General features: G+C 41.1%; 1 protein-coding gene across 1 annotated transcript in view; it reads right to left on the bottom strand.

Moving 5' to 3' along the window:
• APBB1IP (amyloid beta precursor protein binding family B member 1 interacting protein) overlaps positions 1–18,404 on the bottom strand; it is a 164,806-nt gene that overhangs the window by 3,867 nt on the left and 142,535 nt on the right. Inside the window, exons 11-13 of the mRNA XM_075587619.1 lie at positions 13,160–13,258; positions 11,976–12,078; positions 2,563–2,654 (exon numbers count right to left, since the gene is read on the bottom strand). Coding sequence (XP_075443734.1) covers positions 2,563–2,654; positions 11,976–12,078; positions 13,160–13,258 — 294 coding nt within the window. The remainder of the gene's footprint in view (positions 1–2,562; positions 2,655–11,975; positions 12,079–13,159; positions 13,259–18,404) is intronic.

Here is an 18,404-nt window from a genome sequence, read left to right as displayed (position 1 = left end):
TGTGCTGCTTGGCCCAATATTTACTCGGCCGGGGGTTAAATCCACTTGCCCGGGGCGAGCAAATGTATAGGTTTGTCGAACACTGTGTATATATATATATATATATATATATATATATATAGTTATGTCAAAAATGGCCCATGATTGTTGTCCGGTGATATATCAAAACCAAACCTGATACTACAAGGCATACTTGTGGAATGAGGCTGCACACGCACAAAGAAATAGCCTTAGAAAAATGTACTGTACTGTAGTTGTTTGTAAGTATGTTTGCCTTTATGCTTGTACAATGTGTCTATGTTTGCACAACACTGTCTATTTTGGCACAGCTATTGAATGAGGCAGCACCTACGTACTCAAGAAAATCTACAAGATAAGCACCAAAACTACTGTTTGACTTGTTATGAAACATCAGTATTTTTGTTTTTCTTTTAACTTATTTTTTTGTTGAGATGTTACATAAAATCACAATACTAAAATAATATATGGGGGGGGGAGGGTATTGGGATACAGAAATTGAAAATAAAAGAGGAGGGGAGAGGTAACAGTGACAACATTATATTGCATACTGTATATCAAAACCATTGATAACAAAATATGTTTACTGTTAAACATATAATAAAAAATTGAATTGGTCTAATTGGGTCCATTATAAGGGTTTCAGTATTTTAATTTTATTCTATCAGCAAGCAAACAGAAACATCACGACCATGGGCGCCAAGGGGGAACCATCATCTCCCATGTCCGAAACATCAGTGCTGAGGCTGCAAATGATTTGATATGATAAATATGGGATTATTTTGCTATATTTTGATTGTGTAGACTTTTACTTAATTGACCCGTGTTCTACTTGTTTGTAGAAGTAAACTACTTATAATGTTGCTGTAATGGTAAAGCAGCTCTCCAAAACTAAAATGACATACTGAATTCTCATGCGATTTTGATAATATCTGTTTTGAAAGCATACATGCCAACTCTCTCGGATTGCTGGGGGATCTCCCAGGCACTCTTACAATCATCTGCATTGAAGCGTTTTCCTCCCAGAATGAAAAATAATTTGCGCCCTTAATGCGTTTTTTTTATATTACTGTAATAGCAATTACCCGACCACAGATTCAGGCGCTGAACTGTAGTACGTAGCCACTGCCACAGCTGACCTGTAAGTCAATGCTGCAACCAGGAAAATTGTGTCCCATCATGCTTTGCACGCACAATTTATGTTATAGAAAGTTGTTATATACTCTAAAACAGGCCTGCACAACTCGTAAAGCGAGAAGGGCCGAACTGCTCCAAGGAAAAAAAAATTGGGCCGCACGGGTAAAATCATCCTCATCATCATCATCTCTCCTCCAACACCTCTCATCATCGTCATCCTCATATCTCCCCCAGAACCCCTCACTATCAACCTTTGCGATACTCCCCATCTATCTCTCATACCCCCATCTGTCCCCCTCACCCACACACATAATACACCCCCTCCACCTCAAACACACAATACCCCCCTGCACACCACACACATCCCACCCCCCACTGCACCTCCAATGACCCCCCTGCCCCTCCAATGACCCCCCCTTGCACCTCCAATGACCCCCCTGCACCTCCAATGACCCCCCTGCACCTCCAATCACCCCCCTGCACCTCCAATCACCCCCCCCTGCACCTCACCTCACCCTCCTGCACCTCACTCCCCTGCACCTCACTCCCCTGCACCTCACCCTCCTGCACCTCACCCTCCTGCACCTCACATCCCTGCACCTCACTCCCCTGCACCTCACCCTCCTGCACCTCACATCCCTGCACCTCACTCCCCTGCACCTCACTCCCCTGCACCTCACCCTCCTGCACCTCAAATCCCTGCGCCTCACCTCCCCCCCAACGGCACCTCACCTCCCCCCCCAACGGCACCTCACGGTGGCAGAGCAGGCAGGACTCGCACACTCGTGCAGTCCTGACTCCGAGAGCAGGTTCGAGGAGGTGGAGGGGTGAGCGGTGAGCAGCTCGCAGCCAGGAGGGGGGGGAGAGAACCGGCTCGCGGCCAAGAGGGGGGAGAAGCGGCTCGCGGCCAGGAGGGGGGGGGAAGAAGCGGCTCGCGGCCCGCGGCCGGGAGAGCAGCTCGCGGGAGAGGGGGCAAGCTGGCTCGCGGGGGGGGGGAGAGAAGTGGCTCGTGGCCAGGAGGGGGGGGGGGAGAAGCGGCTCGCGGCCCACGGCCGGGAGAGTGGCTCGCGGGAGAGGAGGGGGGCAAGCGGGCTCAGGAGGGAGGAGGACGAGGATAGCCACCGCGGGCCGCGTGTTGTGCAGGCCTGCTCTAAAACAACAATAGTATCTATTTTTTAATATGAGTTGTGATTCCACAAAGACACAATTCATTTTTTAAAGAGTTTCATAGTCGCCATACATTTGTGAAGGGGATCACATATCTTTTAATGGTTGAAAAACACAAATATAATTTTTGCCAGTTTGATAAAATAATTCTGAAAACTTTTGATTTTAGAGAAGAACCTGAAAATCCAAAGTGTAACACATTATTATTCATGATTTAGCTATATATATATACATATATACCTTTGCTGTCTCGCCACGCTTCCAGGCTTCAGAGAACGTGGAGCTGACAGCGGTTACATTTTGGCCGACCTGTCCATTTCCTTGAATAGAACCTGTTTAAAAAAAGAAGCAATGGGAATGAACAATAAAGCAAGACATCAGATTACTATCCAGTGTTTCTCCTCTCTCAGAACCCCTGCAGATTATAGAGAGAACCAATGCAATATCAGGCACACATACTGTACATTCACTTATACGGATGTGTGTACCATTATCACTATCTTTTTTACAATGCTTTTTGTGAATTGCACACTTAATTGTCGTGAGAACTTAGAATAATATCATTTAATTTCACAAAAATCTGTTTTGCTGAAATATGTTGCATGATTTTGTAGATAAAATAGATTGTGTGATACTTTTGATATCACTGTGTGGACATTTTTGAAAAAGCTCCAGTTTACCGCTTCCATAGTCGCATTGTTCCTGGAGAAGTGGAGATTAATTCTAGGTTGTGACACAGATTACAACATAACAGTACACTGAAAATATCACAATCCGCAACAACCTGCAAATTATCAGATGTTATTCCATTGACAAAATGTATGTGTGAAAACTAGTCAGCAAAACCCTATTTGTTAATCACTTGGAGAACAAACCCTTTTTGTTAAGTATAGTTACATAGTAGATGAGGTTTAAAAAAGACATGCCCATCAAGTTCAACCTACAGTACAGTATGTTACATTTAGACGACACATACAGGTACTTCTCCTATATTTGTATCTACAGTATATTGATCTAGAGGAAGGCAAACACAAATACAGTTATACATTATCAAATGACGTATCATAAGGAGAAAAATAAATTCCTTCCTGACTCCAAATAATGGCAATCAGATTTCTCCCTGGATCAACATCCTTCCAATGTTTACTAATTTGGTGTATACCTGTATACCTTTCCTTTCTTAAAAGATATCCAACTTTTTTTGGATATATCTATTGTATCTGCCATCACCATCTCCATTGGTAATGAATTCCACATTCTAACTGCCCTTACTGTAAAGAACCCTTTCCTTTGTTGCTGGTGAAATCTCCTTTGTATGTATGTATGTATGTATGTATGTATGTCTTTATTTATATACAGATGCAGCCACCAGTATTAGATCACTTGCCTTGGAAAATCTGGGTCAATCTCACAGTAAATGCCTCAACATTTCTGTGAGATTCCTAATGGCCCATCAGATTACCACAGCGGGGGTTCCCTGCAGTCCCATTCAAACTGAATCCAATGGGTTTAGGAATCTCACAGAAATGTTGAGTCATGTTGAGGCATTTACTGCGAGATGCCTTCGTTTTTACCCAGTCAAGTGATCGGATACTGGTGGCTGCATCTGTAGCGCCATTAATACATAGCGCTTCACAGCAGTAATATATGTGACAATAATATAAATAACAAATAATATAAATAACACATAAAGGGGAGAAGTGCTTCAGACATAAAAGTAACATTTAGGAAAAGGAGTCCCTGCTCCAAAGAGCTTACCCCACGTCAACCCCACCCACAAGAATGTTAATGAGCCAAGAGGACACAAAGATCTTTTTGTTCACAGCTGCATCAGATTCAATCTCAACCACCCCAGTGTACAACTGCGTTGCCCCAAAACGGACAGCCAAAGGGTGTGAGCTGTTTGTTGCCGTTCGGCTGATGTTTGGTGATGTTAAAGCTGCTCTATTTCAATCAGAAACACATCATCCCTTTATCCCCTGTACCCAATTTTCCAACTCTATCTGTACATGAAATGTCTGTGAATTCACTGTATAACCCTGTTCTTTTAATGTAACCATGTATTCTGTGCCCAGGACATACTTGAAAACACGAGGTAACTCTCAATGTATTACTTCCTGGTAAAACATTTTAATAAATAAAATAAAAATACAATCTAATTGGTTGGTAGGAATAGCGTACAGAGACAATAGGAGGGCAATCTGGTAAGTGCGTCTGCAAGGGGCCAAGGTTTATCTTTGAGGTGTTAATTATCAGCCATGGAGCTACTCGTATGCTTCATTAAGCAGGTGTGTTTTTAGGTGGGTCTTAAATGTGGATAGAGAGGGTGCTCGTCGGATTTTGAGGGGAAGGGCATTCCAGAGATGTGGGGCCATCAGTCAGTAGGGTTTAAGGTTGGAGAGGGCTTTAGATACAACCTTTCCTCCAATCTTAAGAGATGACTATGTGGTGACCCTGTGTCGGTCATACTGCCCTTGGGATGAATAGTTATTTTGAAAGCTCTTTATATTATCCCCGAATAGATTTATATGTAGTTATCGTAGTCCCTCTGACCCCCCACTTTTCTGATGTAATTAAATCTACAGTTAGGTCCGGAAATAATTGGACACACACAATTTTCATAATTTGGGCTCTGTACGTCACCACAATGGATTTGAAACGAAACAACTGAGATGCAATAGAAGTGAAGACTTTCAGCTTTAATTCAAGGGTTTGAAAAAAAATATCGTATGAAACGTTTAGGAATTGCAACCTTTTTCATACACAGTCATAAAATATTCATTTTTAATACTTTGTCCAGAATCCTTTGCAGGCAATGACTGCTTGAAGTCTGGAACGCATGGACATCACCAAACGCTGGGTTTCCTCCTTTGTGATGCTTTTCCAGGCCTTTACTGCAGCTGTCTTCAGTTGTTGTTTGTTCGTGGGTCTTTCTGCCTTAAGTTTTGTTTTCAGCAAGTGAAATGCATGCTCGATCGGGTTGAGATCAGGTGATTGACTCGGCCATTGCAGAATATTCCACTTTACCTTTAAAAACTCCTGGGTTGCTTTCGTAGTATGTTTTGGGTCAGTGTCCATCTGTAAAGTGAAGCGCCGTTCAATTAACTTTGCTGAATCTAGCAGACAATATATCCCTATACACTTCAGAACTCATCCGGATGCTTCTGTCTTCACTAGTGACCCAGTGCCATTGTAAGCCATGCATGCCCATGCCATCACACTGCCTCTACCGTGTTTTACAGATGATGTGGTATGCTTCGGATCATGAGCCGTTCCCAGCCTTCTCCATACTTTTTTCTTCCCATCATTCTGGTACAGGTTGATCTTAGTTTCATCTGTCCAAAGAATGCTGTTCCAGAACTGGGCTGGCTTTTTTTAGATATTGTTTGGCAAAGTCTAATCTGACCTTTCTATTATTGAGGTTTATGAATGGTTTGCACCTTGTGGTGAACCCTCTGTATTTGCTCTCATGAAGTCTTTTCTTTATGGTAGACTTGGATAATGATATGCCTACCTCCTGGAGAGTGTTCTTCACTTGGCTGGATGTTGTGAAAGGGTTTTTCTTTACCATGGAAAGGATCCTACGATCATCCACCACTGTTGTCTTCTGTGGACGTCCAGGCCTTTTTGTGTTGCAGAGCTCACCAGTGCGTTCTTTTTTTTCTCAGAATGTACCAAACTGTTGATTTGGCCACTCCTAATGTTCTGCTATCTCTCTGATGGATTTTCTTTTCTTTTTTTTTGCAGCCTAAGGATGCCCTGTTTCACTTGCATTGAGAGCTCCTTTGACCGCATTTTGTGGGTTCACAGCAACAGCTTCCAAATGCGAATGCCACACCTGGAATCAACTCCAGACCTTTTACCTGCTTAATTGGTGATGAAATAACGAAGGAATAGCCCACACCTGTCCATGAAACAGCTTTTGAGTCAATTGTCCAATTATTTTTGGTCCCTTGAAAAAGAGGGGGCTACATATTAATACCCTCAATTTAAAGCTGATAGACTGCACTTTAAGTCCATATTCATTATGTAACTGTCACTTGAATTTATTTTGGTACACAGCCGAAATAACAAAACTTGTATCCGTGTCCAATTATTTCCGGACCTAACTCTAAATTGGTTTGCCTCTCCTCATACTGTAAGTCTGATTTTCCTTCCCTTTATTAATTTGGAGGCTCATCTATGCACTTTTTCTAGTTCCATAATGTATTTTTTATGTGCACAAAACGACTCCATATTCAAGGTGTGGGTTTAGTTATGCTTTATACAGTAATATAATTATGCTTACTTCCCTTCCATCCATTCCCCGTTTAATACGAGACATAGGGGCCTATGCAGAGAGCAGCGCTATTTCGAAATTCGCCATTTTTTGGAGAAAATCGCGCAGAAAGCAGCAGAAAATGGCGAGTTCCGAAAAACGCGCCAATTTTTCTTTTCTATTTGTAAAACTCGCCTCGCGGCTGGCGAGAACCTCAATCTCGCCAGTTTTAAAAATATCCGTATGCAGAGAGGCGCGAACGGCATCTAGCGGCTGTTCGCGCCAATAAAATGGCGCGATTGTCTCCGTTTTGCCTCGCCAAAAAAAACTGCCGCTCGCGGCCATTGCAAAGGGAAAAAAAAGGCGCGAATTTGTTTTAACACATTTCTGAAGCGCGCATCTCGCCAATTTAAACTCGCCACACGCATCCATGTTAAACATAGCAGAATTCGCACTTTTCTGCATATGGAGATTAAAACTCTCCAAAAAAGCTACTTTTTAATAAATTCGCCAATTTTAAAATTCGCTGCTCTCTGCATAGGCCCCAAGATCTTATTTGCATTAGCAAGTACTGTCTGACATTGGGCACTATTGCTAAGCCTGCGGTCTACAAGCACGCCTAAATTCTTCTCGATCAAGGATTCCCCCAATTTATCCCCATTTAATTTGTAAGTCGTCTGTTTATTCTTGTTTCTCAAATGCATAACCTTACATTTATCTGTATTAAACCTCATCTGCCATTTACCTGCCCATGTTTATAGTCTTCTGGAGATAAATTACATCCTGCTGTGATGTTTACACAATTTAGTGTCATCAGCCAAAATGGAAAATTTGCTCTCTATGTCAACCTCAAGGTCATAAATAAACAAGTTAAAGTAGCAGTCCAAGCTGCCAAGGTTTTTTTTTTACATTTTTTTTCTTCCCCTTTAATACTGTATGTGCATCAATAAAATCCACACAATGATAAGTAATTAGCTAAGTTGTTGATCGATCCGTTCTCCTGTGATAGATGGCGAAGATTCAGCCCGGGTTCACTAAATGGCAGCAGAATAGGACCAAAGAGGCAAAGTTCTGTGTGTAAGATCATGTGACTAAGCAGTCACTAGATACAATTGGTGCACTGCTAGAGAGAGGGCAGGACTCAAAAAGGGGTGTGCCAAAGCCTGTTTCAGAAGAGGAAGGGGATGTGACTTTGTAAATGGTTGCTATAGAAACAAAAAAGGCTTGTTACATTGTAAAACATTAAAAATGTAATTCAGAGTTGTTGTTTTTTTAAATGCCACAAGTATTTTCTCATAGTACAGAATGGATTTATTTTAAAAAAATAAACGTAGGATATTGCTTGGTCTGTAGTTTTAGAAATCAGTGACCCCAGTACCATTCCTTGAAGTACTCCACGTACAACTTTAGCCCAAGCACTCACGTAGAGAACAACATATTTAATATGACAAAATACATGCTAGATATGCTTACAACACTGGAACAGATGGTCCCTTGGAATCACGGTTTACCATCTTTAAAAATGGTGACGCTCCAATAAAGTGTAGGTGAATAAAAGTGTATAGCCACGCACAACCTCATCCTATTCATTTGTACGTTCATTCTTACAAAAGTGCCCTCCGTTTGAACTGCTGCCTTTAGATAACAGGAAGTTCCGCCCTTATTGTTGTTGTGTAGGCGCACTGCTGTTATTCTTGGCAAGGCTGAGTTCCACCCAGGTTATGAACCACAAGCGCATTTTTAGCTTTGCAGAACAGCTAATATTTCTAAGAACCTTAACTGCTGTGTAATAAAGCTCCACTATTACATTGCAGAATGCTTTCTTTCTGACCTGCGAATGAGAGTAGTTAATAAGGGACGTTTAACTTTGGTAAGGGCAATCTCGACATGCACATAAATTGCATATAAGAGCATTGTCATACCAAGTGTTTGGCTTGACATGCAGAAGTAAAAACCACACAATATTTGATGCAATGAATTCTTAGAAGTCAGCTATGACGGAGTAAAGCTTTTAACATCTAGGAAGCCCATAAATGACAGGTTTTATTATAGCAAATAAAAATACCACTTGTGGGTACATTTGCAGGTCTTATTATAAAACATAGCGGTTGTGGCACACTTAAACCCCTAAGTGCCAGTGGCATGCCAGTAGCACTTATGATATAACCTGAATGTCATGGCACTGTGCTTAATGGGCGCTCAGTTGGAGAGCTGACTGTGACCTTCAATCAGTGTCACCAGAATCATGTCAAGATCCCAAATTCTATTGGCGACATGCGGCCATGTTTGTAGTTTTTGTGTGTGCTAAAAACAGCACAAAACAAATACAATTACAACTCCCTTGCTCCCAAATATCTCAGGAACTGGGGGGACACTGTTGAGCTCCAGGGATAAAAATAAATCTGGAGTAGTGGGTGTCACACTTTCCCTTAAAAGTGTGAAGGCTGTATTTCTACGGAAACCTTGTGAGTGCAATACCACTTGTTTTTAAGTATTATTTTTTATTAAAACCGTATTATACCATGGGTGTTTTGTGCTTTTTCTTTCTTTCTTCACCCCTTGTTTTTGTAACTGTTTGTTACATTGTGTGTCATTCCCTTGTATGAGAGTGCCCCAATAGCAGTGTTGATTTTTGGTTGATGTTATCTTTTATAATATATCTATCATGCACTTGTGAGGACTTGATTTATCCTGCAAACGCACTGGACCAATAATCTTTTTCTTCAACCTACAGATTAGTATTTGCTTTCGTACCGTATATGCAGTTGATACAGTTGATATATCTGTTCAAAATGCCACAATTGTGAAACAGTTGCTTACTATCCGTCAGTGCAATTATTTTGCTTGGATATACAGTACATTGATTTACAGAGTCTGTGTATATATTGTGGTTGTATATAATTTGCCTGTTTTTATGTTGATATATTTTCTCATTAGTTCAGTAAAATTATATTTCTAATTTCGTTTTTTCTCTCTTTTTACTTCATTTTTATTGATGAAATGAGTACGGGGAACCCTTATGTGTATATATAATAAATGAAAGCAAGTGCAGTTCCGGCTATATTTATTGTGAGTTTCAATAGATACAGCTCAACCCCGTTATAACGAGATCCTTTACAACGCGAATCCGCTTATAACGCGATGCAGGCGTAACTCCCAATTTTCATATTTATGAAAACTTTACAACACGATTATTGGTATCTTAAACACTTTATTGTACAATGCATACAATCGTACATTATTTCTAACGCGATCTGCTTATAACGCAATGCGATTCTTTGGACCCCAAGCATAGCGTTATAAGGGGGTTGAGCTGTATCTAAATTGAGCTCCCCTCTGTATGAACGGTTAATAAGACACCCTGCAGTACAACACACATCAACCACTATCTTGATCAGATAGAATCGCTGTTGATAACACAAAAATGTGTATCAAAAGTTTACAGAAACTTAAAATGTGTCTTAAAATTGTAGTTGTAGAGCTGCTTTAAATCACGTTCCCATTTTTCCTTCCTGCAAGCAAAATTATTCATGCAATAAAGGATGTGAAGAATAAAAATCTTAGCAGAGTTTTCTGTTATCAACGTAATCCAGGCAGTGTGGATGTAAAGTATCGAGCTCCTGGTTTAACCCTGAACACCAGTTGAAGCCATAATAAGGATTACATTGAACCCTCTCTTGTGTGTGATAGAAAGTGCCATTGTCTGGAGCCGGAGACACCACATGCTTCACATTTACTCATTGTAGAACAATCAATTATTGTTGACAGAGATGGGGTTGAGCGCTAACCTAACTTTTCAGCGGTTCCGCGGCTCAATCCTACCGAACCTATATACACTTCTGTAGAAATAAGCTATTTGAGAGGACCAATCAACAGCTTTATTGTGACCTTGTTCTCTGGTATCAAATGACTTACTTTTTTAGATGATGACTTCGAGTTACCTTAAACCCAGAAGGTATATACTGTAAAAGCTTAATTTGTGCTTTTAGGACAGTATAAGATACAAACTAGGCGACTGAACCTATGCATTGCTGCCCTGCAGACTGACACAGACTGACACTGAGTATGCAGCACTATAGATTTCATTAGATGGTACTCTAATTCAAAGCAATGTAACAAAATGACAAAACAGGATTCTCATTTAACTGCGGGCAGTGGTTCCTGTATGTATTGCAAAGCAGCTGAAACTCTGGCACTGTACAGTATGTAGCATATTCTGCCACACAGAAACTATCACACGCTAACTAATCACATTGCAACAAAACATAGTGAATATATGTGCCACGTCTTATTGCTTCTAAGAGTACTTTTTGTTATTATACCGTTGTGGTGCACACAGATCTCATTCATTTCCCCTTCACTTGTAATGAACATCAGCACAAGAAAAAACGATACCATCAAACGTTTCAATAGGTTTTCTGCAGAAGTGCTATAATCTTGTACGTTTGTGTTGCATTTTCAAGCAACAACCCCCCCCCCCATGAAACCAAAATGAGTCTGCTTACAGAGCGCGCACGCGCAGCTCTTCTAGTGCTGCCATAGAGCTTAGCTCCGCCCCCTGTATGCGCCGCACTTCTCTCGCGCGGCGCGCTCACATGACGACGTACAACGCTCCCCAGCTGCGAGGCAACTAATCTCTTGCCACTTGTCTCCTGCAGCCTATCGCGGCTCCCGCTTGGGCCGCGCCTCCGCTCCGCCTCCTGTTCTATTGGTCCTTGCTACCTATATATACCCTTCTCATGCTGAGTCATTGCTGAGCATAACTTGTTGTAGCCTTGAGCTCCTACGTCTGTTGTGCCTTGCTCCTATCTGCCTCTCTTGCACTTTTTGGATTCTACGTGTATCAACCTGGCTTGACTACTGAACCCCCCTCTGGATATTGACCCTGGCTTATTCTCTACTACGTGTACCTCTCAAACCCAGACCACGGCTATACGGACCTTTACGATTCTAACATCTCCAATCCCAGACCACGGCTTAATGGTCTTTTACTATTCTGATCTCTCCACCCCAAGACTTCGGCAAGTGTCTGAGTTAACCCTTTCTCTCCAACCCAGACCCGGCTACTTTGCCAACCGCCTGCCAGGCACGCTTCCGCTGCTGTGGGTGCGTGGTTTCCTACTTCCCCACCTCAGTACTGTCCTGTCATGCTCGTGGGTAGCGCAAGCATTACACATAGTAACTATTAAACTGCAATGGGCCCTGGGGAGATCTTAATTTTAACCTCCCGGACACTTAATATTTAAAATGCTTATGTATCTCAAATGGAACATTTGATTTTATGAATAAAAGCTTTGCAAAGGGCAAGAATAGATCTTTTAAACGACTAAAAAAATGAAATGCACAAAAATGATTTGATCTTCGTGGACTGCGGCGGCTTCAACGTGATCTTTACCTGTTGAGGATAATACAGATGAATTGCAGAGAGTTGACCAATGACCCGCCAGGCCTGCCCTCTGCACAGCACATTTATAGTTGTCATACAACGTCTTTCCATACTGTAAAAAGAAACACAATTCTCTTTTAGCCGCTAGGCATTGAGTGAACAGGAGGAGAGTCTTCAAGTCTGTTGGCCTACTGCACTATTTCTTGATGTAGCATATAAATACAACATAAATATACCTCTAACATCCCCTCATTATGTAATGTTTACTGTTCCTACAGTCTAATACATTTGTCTGACCTACTATACCCAAAGCACTTGCTAACTGAGAAGGTTATCTACAAAGTGAAATCAACTGTTCAAAATGTAACAAACCATCCTGTTAAGTAAACTCATTATCTAGAGACTGCTAGAATGAGAAACATAAACATTTCTTTCAATGACATCCTTGAAAAAAGTTAAATTAAAAAAAAAAGAGCATGAAAGAGCAGGTGAGAAGAAACATATAGAACGGCCTTTTGCTTTATTCAAAGAGGTTGGGCTACTTAGACTTATCCTATTGTTTAATAAGCACAAAGTATACCATATTGTTAAAAAGGAAAGTAGAAATACCATAGACTACATACCATTTTTGTAACATTGCTTTTACTACATATCATATACACTATTTTATTTTAATTGAATATATTATGTATGTATATTTTTGGGAGTATAGAAAACATGGAGAGCATCAAAGAGAATGACAGCAAAATGTATAGGGAGTCACGTGAACAATTAAAAACATAGATTTTATGTGCCAAAGGAATAGCCATATATAAGGTGGTCTAGAGATAAGGAACCTCATCCAGATTCATAAACACGGCATAATGACATTAAACTAAAAGGTATGAAGACTTCATCAAACTTTCATTCTAAATGAAGTCCTGGATACTGTACTGGCGGAAATACAGAATACCCAACATGTCCGTGCACATCAGTTTTTTTGGGTGGATGCTATTGAAATTGAGATTTTAGTGTACATACAGAATATATATTTTTCAAGTATCTTGCCTGTGAGTGACCGGCACTGGTTCTTCAATTCTAAAACATGAATGGTTCCACCTGGGATTCTATTTAACAGATAAATTGCTGTCCATATGTATATTACAAAGAGATTAGAAAACTATTTGTGGATGCAATGGATGTTGACTCCTTACCTTGGCTATTCTAATACCAGTAACCCATTGATGGAGGGTCCAGGGATCATCACAGCACAAATATTTAATATATTGTGACTCCTTCTGAATTTGTGGATGCTGCAAAAATGGCAAATAAAAGAGAATGCTTGCAAATACACCTTGATACGTACATCCTAAATGGGAAATTACTTTACAAAAATAAACATTTGAAAGGCAACATATTATACTGTGTCATAATCCTGAACACAGACTAATATCCCTGTTTGTTACTATCACTTTGTTTTTATTATATTTTGACACTAGGGCACTTTGCATACATGCCACCGTTAAGATGTGTTTAAGCAAACAGTATCTTGTAATAGAATTCTCATGTATATAGTATGGATACCTATAGATGTAGCAGACATTATTACCCCCGTTCATGCAATATAACACACACAATAGCCCACTAAATAAAACGTGTTATCTCCTTGCCCATTGTTTTCAATAGTACTACTGTTAAAGAACAAACTAGCCTTAATGAAATGCATAGCGTTAGCGGGTACAATAATGTCTTCTATATCTGTACCATAGCAAAAAATAAAGCTTCTAAATTGAACAAAGTGGAGGCAGGACATATGGATCCGAACAATACTGGCCTTGCAGCTTTCCAAGAATGAATAATAATTATAATGACTTTATTTCATATGGCACTTTTCTCCCAATGGGAGAAGCGCTTCACTATTACAATATAGTATAATATACAATATAAAAGGAAGTCCTAGGATTCAGGTTAGCATGAACTAAATGGCTACAATCAGCTGTGGTTCTCTCATGGTAATGATCATTGGGACATCATGGTTCTATGGCTACATTCTGCAATAAGCCAGCTCAGTGGTGGATTTCCCATTAGGCTCGAGAGGTCCGGGCCTAGGGTGGAAAATTCTTGGAGCGTAAATTTATTTTTCCACTCGAAATGTTCCTATATACAGAGGCCCCGCTTTCTTCCCCACTGATTGCCGGGGGAGGGCGTGTGACCTCTGTAAAGGCCTCCAACCTTCTCTTTCGTGCCACCCTCATCCCCCTTCTGCAGCATTGTGGCGTCAAATGACGCAAGACGGCACATAGTGACGTGTTGTCATGGTAATGCTTCGTCCCGTGACGTTGAAGCTTCATATTATGTCGCGACTCTGCAGGAGGAGGAGGGTGGCGCTGCAGGAGGAGGCGCTGCAGGAGGAGGCGGCCCGGGCGGCAAAAAGGTAAGTGCCTGTGGGCGGCAAAAGTTGAAATCCGCCAGTGAGCAAACTCCTTATACTTGGATCTAGCAGGGATTTTGAAACAGGAGACATGGAATTGCATTGCTCATACCACTAGATGGCATTATATGCTTTTAAATATCACGCACTAGCATTATTTCTGCTTGGAATGTGGGTAACACATTGGAATAGAGTCTTTACAAATGTTTTTTGTTAAAACTTATATTTTTATTAGTTTTCACAGATAAAGGGGGGGGGGGAAGGATACAAAAATAAAAAGGTAGGGAATCAAACCATTTTGTGTCAAATTTCTTACAAACAACAATCATCACATTACAAATCATACAACTTTTGGTAAACACCATATTTTACACACAACACTCCCAAATCCTCCCAGACCCTATCATACTTCCTAATGGAGTGGTTCAGAAATGAGGTAAGTTTTTCCATCAATTGAACATCATTTACCCTTCTAATAACCACTCTTCTTTGGGAGTGTCTTTTTCCAGGCCACTGCTACCGCGCAACTAGCCATCGTTAAAATATGCAAAATAACAAAAATTGGATCTAGTGGGATTTTGATATGTCACGTCTTTTATTAGTTTCAAAATCATACTGAAATACACCTGCATTGCCACCAAACATGTGCCAAATCTCTTAATTGTCTACAACCCCTCCAACATCTGTCCGAGGTCCCAGGAAACATCTGTTTTAATCTTTGGGGGGTGTAGTACCATCGTAACACAATTTTATATATATTCTCTTTTGTTACCGTACATATAGAGGTTTTTCCCGCATTATCCCAGATATCCCCCCCAGTCCTCCCTTGTTATTTCTGTATGGAAATCCCGGGCCCATTGGTCCATATATTTATGGTTTGGGGTATCTTTCTTAAAAGTTAGCCCTGACATAGAGATGATATCAAATCTCCAATCATGTATATATAGGAAATTCCTCATCACAGAGGCCCTGGCACACAAAATGTCAGACTTGCATATATCTAATTAGCTCAATTTCAGGCAGACCATACTTTCTCATCAATTCCTCAAAAGACATTAGTTTATAATTTTCTAATAAATCTGCCGCCTCCAGAATTCCTCTCTGTTTCCAAACTTCAAACCCCTGACCATGAAAACCTGGGGTGGACCCTGTGTTACCGAACAGAGGCGTGAGCCTAGAAGGGGCCAACACAAACTTATATTTCTTTTTTTGCCACTTGGCATATTTTCAATGTGAATCCAATTACTGTCGGTTCCGACTGCCTCCCGGGTCCCGTCCCAGATCTAGATGACAACATAGACATCAGCCCAATCGGGTCTTTTAGCGAGCTATCCAGGTCCGCCCAGGCATAGACTCCTCTTGGTGAGTGCCAGTAAACCATTTGTTTCATATGGGAGGCTATATAATTGTAACACCGTTTCCCCCCCTCTCTGGAATATGTACTACTGGTTACTGCTGTTTGTGGTGTGTGCATACCTGTGAGAGTTCAGGAGAGCTGAGTGGTCCGCGATGGTGTGGGGAACCGGACAGGCTTTTGTAGATCTTCAATGTTCTCTCAGGGTGTCAGTGCCTCCAGCTCCAGTGGGCTCCAGGATTTCCAGAGGCAGTCCCCCACTAGGGCAGATTCCATCCATACCCCTACCCAATAGACTGAGAGCTCAGGCCGGGGTATATAAAAAGGGATGATTTATTGTAGCAGCCACTGCTAGCAGTACAGCGCATGCATGAGGATTGATCTGGGTCCCCAGACCTCTAGATGGTGCTTTGGCTCTCTGGTAGACTTGAGGCCTATAATCTCTCTTTCTCAGTCAACCCATGAGGGACTGACTGCATGTCACACTCCCAGCCGAGAGCTCAATTTCTTGCTTCCTCACCCAAGGAGGGTGGAAGCTGAACACCCTATAATTTAGCACTTCCTCTCTGATGCACCAGAAGGGGAGGGCACAAGGTCTGCACCATGATTGGTTATACACAGACCCTTGTGGTACCACCTCTTCTGTCACTCAGAGTCAGCATGAGGGGGGGGGGGGGTCAATTCCCCTAGGATTACCTGCCACAGCCTGTAGCTATCAGGACATACATGACAGTAGGCAGAGAGGCAGTCTGGACCAGCCATGGCTACATAATATTTTAGAATATTTGGAACAGCCATACCACCTCCTTCCTTGCGTTCAACATAATTGACCTAGCTATCCTCAGTTGTTTATGTTTCCAAATAAACTGCATAATTCGATTCGGAGTTTCTTTTATAATTGAATGTGGAACAGCTACCGTTAATGTCTGGAAATAGTAGAAAAGTCTAAGGAGAATATTCATTTTAACTGCGGTTATATGCCCAATCTAGGATATACAATGAGAATTCCAGACTTGTAAATCTTTTTTCATTTTGGAGACGAGATCAGGGTAGTTATATTTATATAATGAGTTATAGTCTCTGATAAGATAAATTCCTAAATATTTCAAATGGGTCTTTTTTCATTTATAGTCAAAATGTTGTTTAAGCACCTCAACCTCCTTTTCCATTAGTGTCAAATTTAAAGCTTCTGATTTTCCGATATTTATTTTATACCCAAGAGCTCACCAAACCCCCGAAGAGCAAACGGCAAATTCGGGAGCGATGTCAATGGGTTAGCTATAGTAAGAATAACATAATCTGCAAACAGCGATATTTCATAACACATCTTTTATTTTGATCCCTTGTATATTTGGAGAAGCTCTAATGGTGGCCGCTAGGGGCTCAATTGTCAGAGCGAAAAGAAGAGGGGAGAGGGGACACCCCTGCCCAGTCCCATTCTTAATTGTTATTAGATTCCCCTCCCCTCCTGGCATCTTCAGGTTAGCTGTTGGCGACTTATACGGAGCACAGACTCCCTGCAGAAAGACTCCGGAGAATCCAAATGCCTCTAATGTCTTATACAGAAAGTCCCACCTTATCCTATCAAACGCTTTCTCCGCATATAGACTCAGCAACATAGCTTTCAATCTGGATTTATGTATTTGATCAATAACATTAATAATTTTCCTTATATTATCTGAAGCCTGGTGCTCCGTCACAAATCCCACCTTATCATAGTGAATTAATCTTGGGAGTATTGAATTCAGTCTGTTGGCTAAGATTTTGCTATAGATTTTCAAATCCGTGTTAAGTAGTGAAATTGGCCTGTAGCTACCACAACATAGAGGATCCTTTCCCTCTTTTAGGGATCACTACTATATTGGCCTTTGTCATCTGTGGAGGAATTTGTTTTCTGCTTAGAAAATCATTAAAGAGGTCCAATAGATGAGGTCCTAAAATTCCTATACAATTTTTATAGTAGAGATTTGAAAAACCATCTGGGCCTGGAGTTTTCGATGGCTTCAAAGAGCCGATCGCTTTTCCTAATTCTACCAGAGTTATTTTTGTGTTTAAAGTCTTAAGATCTTCTAACAATTTCAGGAGGGCACAATCTCTCAGATAGCCCTCAATTTGGTTCAAACTCGGGACTTTAGCATTCGGGTTGAATTGTCTAGGTCATAAAGATCCATATAAAATGTAGCAAATTCCGCTGCTCACTCCCTCCTTTTTCTTTCTAATAGCGGGAACCGAGGCCCTTGCTTAATCCCTCTAAATTTGTTTGCTAATAGACGATCTGCCCTGGTCGTAATACATCTTAAATATTTTTGTCTTTCCATTTTTTTTCTCTTTCTGTATGATGCTATTGAAATAAGATGTCCTCTAATAGTGGCCTTATGTGCCTCCCACAAAATCGCTGATGATTCTACAGACCCTTTGTTTGACCGAAAATAGTTTTTAAGTGACTCTCCAATTTGTGCTCTAATCTCTGGATAATTTAGTAAAGAGTCATTCATCCTCCAATGAAATGACTGAATCTTGGCAAATGGTGGATCAAACAGAATAGTCACCGGGGCATGGTTTGACCAGGTGATAGGGCCTATTTCTGGATGGACCAATACTTCTAGAATATTTGGAGATACCAAAGTATTATCGATTCTAGAGTATGAGTCATGCGGGGGTGAATAGAAGGAAT

Source organism: Ascaphus truei, chromosome 2 (assembly GCF_040206685.1).
Source record: "Ascaphus truei isolate aAscTru1 chromosome 2, aAscTru1.hap1, whole genome shotgun sequence".
Taxonomy (NCBI): domain Eukaryota; kingdom Metazoa; phylum Chordata; class Amphibia; order Anura; family Ascaphidae; genus Ascaphus; species Ascaphus truei.
This window is presented reverse-complemented; position numbering and strand designations above follow the sequence as displayed.